At 38.8% G+C, this 6,564-nt stretch overlaps 1 protein-coding gene across 1 annotated transcript; it reads right to left on the bottom strand.

Annotated features, from left to right (window-relative positions):
• Positions 1-126: 126 nt before the first annotated feature.
• Positions 127-6,564, bottom strand: LOC149875875 (uncharacterized; the record flags this gene model as incomplete). The annotated part of the gene is made up of 2 exons (XM_090076102.1): positions 426-6,564; positions 127-192 (listed from the first exon to the last, which is right to left on the bottom strand). Coding segments are annotated over exons 1-2 (2,857 nt in total), but the record flags the coding sequence as incomplete, so codon positions are not given.

Genomic DNA, 6,564 nt, shown 5'->3' with positions numbered 1-6,564 from the left:
TAGACACAACTTTCTAAAAGTGCACTTAGCAATGATGGCTAGTTTTTGTTAACAGTTAACCATCTGAAATTGTGCAAGAAGAGGTTTGTGTTTATATATCTTTGTATAAATTAGGTTTTACATTACCGATGAGTTCTTGAGTGAAAGATGGCATTTCCAACTTGATTTTTTTTCTTCTTGGATCTTTTACTTCTAAAACATAATCAGTTTTAGTATCATTCACTTGTATAAACATTTAAGCAATCACAGAATTAGTCCTGCAACAAATACATACACACTTCTGTGTTGTTTTTTTGTTTTGTTTTGTTTTTTTTACAGCTCTAACAATAACAATAGGGCAAGGAGTTGATTTGGGCATTTTCATTTTTTGAAAGCGTGTTGAGATTTGCATAAAAATCAAAAATCAAAAATCAAAAAGAATTTACCTCTGGATGTAGAGGCAAGACTTTGGCTAAATAGGCTACCAACAGATTGAACAGCATAAGGTGAGAGCTGCTTTGCAAGAACAGTACCAGCCTGTTGGACAGGAACAGCTGAAACTGGATCAGATGAAAGAAACAAACTGGGTTTGGCCAATGTTTGCTGAAAAGCAACAAGGCTAGGAGTCAGAGGAACAGAAAAGACCTCTTTTGAAGGACAGAAAGCGACTTGCTGAGAAGGAGAAGCAGAAACAGGTTTGGCAACCACTTGCTCATTAAAGTAAACTGGAGAAAGTTTTGCATGGTGTTCAATAAAATCCGGTTCATCAGGAAATAATGTTAATGCAAGAGGAGAACAAGCTGTGCCAACAGGAACAGCTAGAGTCTGATCTACATCCATACAAACAGCTTGTTCGTTAGGAACTAGTTGTGCAAGAGCAGGGGATAGTTCAAGAACTGGACCAGCGATTGTTTGTTCAGATGGAACAGACGAAACAGGAGTTGAGGTAGGTTCACACAAGAAATCTACGGCATGGTCGTTGCTATCCTCTAAAGGAACATTGTTTTCTACAGCTGGAGAAAACGGAACCACTGTGGTACAGCTGAAAGTAGCAGCACATTCTTCAGAGTCAGAACCGGAGTCTAAATCTTCCTCAAAGATGTCCTCAACCTCATGAAAACCGTACTCCTCTGCATTAGTTTGGAGCCAGTCCATCACATCCTTCTCCTTCTTTGGTGGTCTCTCAGACTTTTCAACAGTCAAAGACTCTATGACTCCGAAGGACTGTCCGATGCCCAGGGCAAAGCGCAACTCCTCTGCAGCGTTCCACTGGGACACATAAAAGCTATCCATTGTGTTCCTGCTGTGCTTCATGTAGAGTGTAGCAAACCGCTCGCGATCTTCTTTGCTGTTGTTGGCAAAGTAAGTGGCTATCGAACCGCGAATGCAAGTGGGAGTAAGACGCTTCATGGGAATGTTTACTTGGCTTTTTCTGAAGCAGGACGTCAGGCAAGAGGAGATAGCAGAGGAACCCATCTGGTAAACAGGCACTCTAGTTGCACCGAGTGTCACACATTCGTCTTTGTTGGGTCTCATCGATGGAAAAAGGGGCCTGTAGCAGTCGCTCAACTCCAAAACAGTCTTGGTGTCTGCAGCCATGTAGTGAGAGTCGTTGACAAGAAGGTCTCTGTATCTCAGCAAATAAATATCGATCAACACTTTCAAGTCGTTCGGCACTAGAATGTTTTTGGCTCCGTACTTGTATGCTGTTTTGTAGCGCTCTTGCACAATGCAATATCCACACTCACTCTTCTCAGCAGCCATGTAGTCTCTAATGTTTAAAAGAGCAATGTTAGATTTTCTTAAACTGTTAATTACAGTGACAGAGAGCAGAAGATGGTTTCGTAGAGACACAGCATTGTCTCTAGTCGGTGTAAGAGACGGCTTTCTAATCGATTCCACTAACTGTCTTACGTATGCAGACTTGCCATATTCGTTCAGCAAACTGACATTGATGATGTTGATGCATTTTTTGCTTTTCACAAGGCTCCTCCTCAAAGAACGAAAGGGCCTCAGCACTTTTTGTAACTCCTCCACCTTGCAGCGCAAACGTCGGATGGCCTCATGAGAAAGTCCGAAATAGACATTCCTGGCTTCACTGAAACGAAACAGGAGACAAAGGTAGACAAGGCGGTTGTACAACGTGTGACAAGACATGGCTTTTGTTTGGTCAAGTTCACTCAGCTTGGAATTGAGCTGAATGTTTTTAAAGTGCATGGAAAAGTATCTATCCTCCAAAACGTTGGAATTGGTGAGAGCGTTCGGGTGCAGCGTCAGCGTGCTGTCACAACATGTCAATATTTCAACAACTGCATTTTTGTAGATCTTTGCTTGTGACAAAGTGTTGTTGTTGGCTACCACAAGCCACTTTTCAAAATCTCTGAAGAGCTCATCTGCTGACTGGTAATAAAAGTGAAAAGCATCTTTGTCCAGCTGAAACAAGAGTCTCTTATCTTCTGTCAAGACGGAGGAGTTGGAAACCAAGTGCTTTAAGGAATTAAAATCAGAGTCTAGGACGGATTCGGTGTTCAGCTCTTTGTTTTCTACAGAGGTGCAGTGGTTTGCAGAAGGAGCCTCGGACGAACCAGCAACTGATGAGGGCAAGCTTAAAAGAGGATCAGAGGAAAGAACCGGAGAAGAAAAAGAGGAGGAAGGCCCAGGAGCAGAGGATGCAGAGCCTGATGCAGACGCTTGTTCAGCTACTGGCTTAATACCAAAGAAGGCAGGTCGAATAAATTGAGGGACATAGAGCTTGTCGTTGTCGTATCGCTTTGCCTCTGCAATCTTTTGTTTGATCGTCTTGGAATCGTAGAAATGAGTCTCTTTCAAGTGTATGTCCAGTCGGTCGTAATACTTCCAACATTGCAAACAGGGGTAAGGTTTTGGACAGCCGGACTTGCGTTCGAGACGAGCATGCTGAAACTTCCTGACCATTGCAGAGTAAAAGATGGAAGCTTCATCCAAAGTCCAAGAATGATCTTTTTTAGTCAAGTGTCTTTTAATGCTTGTGGAGGAATGTTTGCACAAAGGCATCGGACAGCTAACAGCGTACCTCTTCTTGGTACCATAGAAAGGTACAACCCTGTTTACGGAGCCACACGCTGCAACTAATGCGGCCCTGACTTTGTTTTTGAGCTTTAAGTCTCTCTGTTCTTGTGACTGCCTTCTTTTCTTTTTTTTCGCTTTAGAGTTCGGAGAAGGGGCAACAACAGTGTTGTTTTCTTGTGAAGAAGACATGTTCAGGTGTTTGTTTGCAACGGTTTATGCTAAAAAAAAGAAGACAGTTAGTGAGAGTGTTTTTCTTCTGCCTGCATCCTGGAATCCTGGAATGTTTACAACTGCAGGGAAGAGCTGTGTTTTTTCGAATCCTCTGCAAAAGAGAAAAAAGAAAGAAAAGAGAGCAACAAGAAGAAACAAAGTTTCCACTAGCAAATGAAAAAGAATGAGAGCAACTAGCATTACATGCATGGTGGCAGCAGTGATTGCTATTATGAGAAGGAGAATGAGAAAAAAAAAAAAAAAAAAGAAACAAATAAATAAAGAGATGGAGTTTGAGAGGATCTCGCAACCATATGACTCAAAGAAAGAAACTGTGTTGAAAAAAGGCAAGAGAGGGCAAATAGAACTTGCTAACAAGGACAAATGACAGACATAACTACAACAGTAACAACTCTCATTGCAAGCATAATAACAACAGCATCAGCATCACTGACTCAGAGAGTGTTGACATAACAAAAAAGAAAACAAAAGTACAAGCCAAGTGGGGGAACATTAACAAACACTCATTGCAACTATAACAACAACAACAACAACAGCAACAGCATCACTGACTCAGAGGGTATTGATAAAAAAAAACAAGCAAAACAAAAACAAACAAAAAAACAAATAAAAAAACAAAACAAGCAAATTGGGTGAACAGTAACAACTCTCATTGCAAGCATAATAACAACAACAGCATCAGCATCAGCATCACTGACTCAGAGAGTGTTGACAAAATAAAATAGACAATAAGCAAGCAAAGTGGGTGAACAGTAACAACTCTCACTGCAAGCATAATAACAACAACAGCATCAGCATCAGCATCACTGACTCAGAGAGTGTTGATAAAATAAAACAGATTATAAACAAACAAAGTGGGTGAACAGTAACAGCTCTCATTGAAAGCATAATAACAACAACAGCATCACTAACTCAGAGGATATATAAAAAAACAAACAAACAAACAAACAAAACAAAAACAAAAAAAAAACAAGCAAAGTGGCTGAACAGTAACAGCTATCATTGCAAGTAAAATAACAACAACAGCATCAGCAACATCATCACTGACTCAGAGAGTGGTGATAAAATAAAACAGATTAAAAAACAAGCAAAGTGGCTAAACAGTAACAACTATAAATACAAGTAAAATGACAAAAGCAGCAACAGCATCACTAACTCGCAGGGTGTTGATAAAAAAAAAAGCAACAAACAAATAAAGCAAGCAAAGTGGGTGAACATTAACACTCATTGCAACTATAATAACACCAACAGCAACAGCATCAGTGACTCAAAGGGTGTTGATAAACAAAAACAAAGGCACAAACAAAACAAGCAGAGTGGGTGAACATTAACAACACTTATTGCAAGCATAATAACAACAACAGCATCAGCATCACTGACTCAGAGAGTGTTGATAAAATAAAATAGATTATAAACATGCCAAGTTTGTGAACATTAACAAACACTCATTGCAACTATAACAACGACTACAGCAACAGCATCACTTACTCAGAGAGTGTTGAGAAAAAAAACAACAAAAAAAACAAAAACAAAACAAAACAGAAAACAGAAGTACAAGCCAAGGGGGGGAACATTAACAAACACTCATTGCAACTATAACAACAACAACAGCAACAGCATCACTTACTCAGAGGATATTGATAAAAAAAACAAACAAACAAACAAACAAAACAAGCAAAGTGGCTGAACAGTAACAGCTATCATTGCAAGTAAAATAACAACAACAGCATCAGCAACATCATCACTGACTCAGAGAGTGGTGATAAAATAAAACAGATTAAAAAACAAGCAAAGTGGCTGAACAGTAACAACTATAAATACAAGTAAAATGACAAAAGCAGCAACAGCATCACTAACTCGCAGGGTGTTGATAAAAAAAAAAAGCAACAAACAAACAAAGCAAGCAAAGTGGGTGAACATTAACACTCATTGCAACTATAATAACACCAACAGCAACAGCATCAGTGACTCAAAGGGTGTTGATAAACAAAAACAAAAGCACAAACAAAACAAGCAAAGTGGGTGAACATTAGCAACACTTATTGCAAGCACAATAACAACAACAGCATCAGCATCACTGACTCAGAGAGTGTTGATAAAACAAAATAGATTATAAACAAGCCAAGTTGGTGAACATTAACAAACACTCATTGCAACTGTAATAAGAACAACAGCAACAGCATCACTGACACAAAGGGTGTTGATAAACAAAAACAAAAACACAAGCAAAGTGGGTGAACATTAACAACACTCATTGCAACTATAACAACAACAACAGCAACAGCATCACTGGCTCAAAGGGTGTTGATAAAATAAAGAAATAAAAACAAAACAAGCAAAGTGGGTGAACAGTAACAACTCCCATTGCAAGCATAATAACGACAACAGCAACAGCAACACCATCACTGACTCAGAGAGTGTTGATAAAATAAAATAGATTATAAACAAGCCAAGTTGGTGAACATTAACAAACACTCATTGCAACTATAACAACGACTACAGCAACAGCATCACTTACTCAGAGAGTGTTGAGAAAAAAAAAACAAAAACAAAAAAAAAACAAAACAAAACAGAAAACAAAAGTACAAGCCAAGTGGGGGAACATTAACAAACACTCATTGCAACTGTAACAACAACAACAGCAACAGCATCACTTACTCAGAGAGTGTTTATAAATAAAACAAAAAACAAAAACAAGAAACAAAAATACAAGCCAAGTGGGTGATTACTAACAGCGCTAACAGCAGCAACAACAGTGTCTTTAGAAACAACAAACAAGTACAACAGCAACAACTGCTTTTACAGAGTATAACAATAACAACAACATGGCACTAACAACAACAAAAGGGTTGGAATAAAAACCTGTAGGCAAAAGGAGAGCTGCATTCAGACAAGATCGATTACAAAGAGGCTCTTCTTTAGGACAGAGGAGAAACTGCTTTTGAGGGACAGAGGGACTTTTGTTGTTGTGGTTGTTGTTGTTGTTGTGCAGAAACCAACAAACTTTTATTGAACCGAATATAACCGAATATAACCGAAAGTCTTGTTTGCTTCTGTTTTGTGCCATCAAGAAGGGAAAACAAAACATCACAAAACAAACGAAGCAAACGAAACAAACAAACAAACAAACGAACGAAACAAACAAACAAAAAAAAAAAAATTAAAAAAATTAACAAACAAACAAACAAACAAACAAGCAAACAAACAAAAACAAATAAGAAAAACAGAAAACGCAGTACCGAAACCTCGCCATTTTTTATCCTTCCTCAAGCTTTCTCTGGGCGCCAAAGACCGAGAAAGTTGAGC

Source organism: Hydra viridissima, unplaced genomic scaffold (assembly GCF_058129835.1).
Source record: "Hydra viridissima isolate aposymbiotic clone 2 unplaced genomic scaffold, HvirCarnegie_v1 scaffold_124, whole genome shotgun sequence".
NCBI classification, from domain to species: Eukaryota; Metazoa; Cnidaria; class Hydrozoa; order Anthoathecata; family Hydridae; genus Hydra; species Hydra viridissima.
The sequence above is the reverse complement of the archived record's forward strand: the minus strand, read 5'-3'. Positions and strand labels throughout refer to the sequence as shown.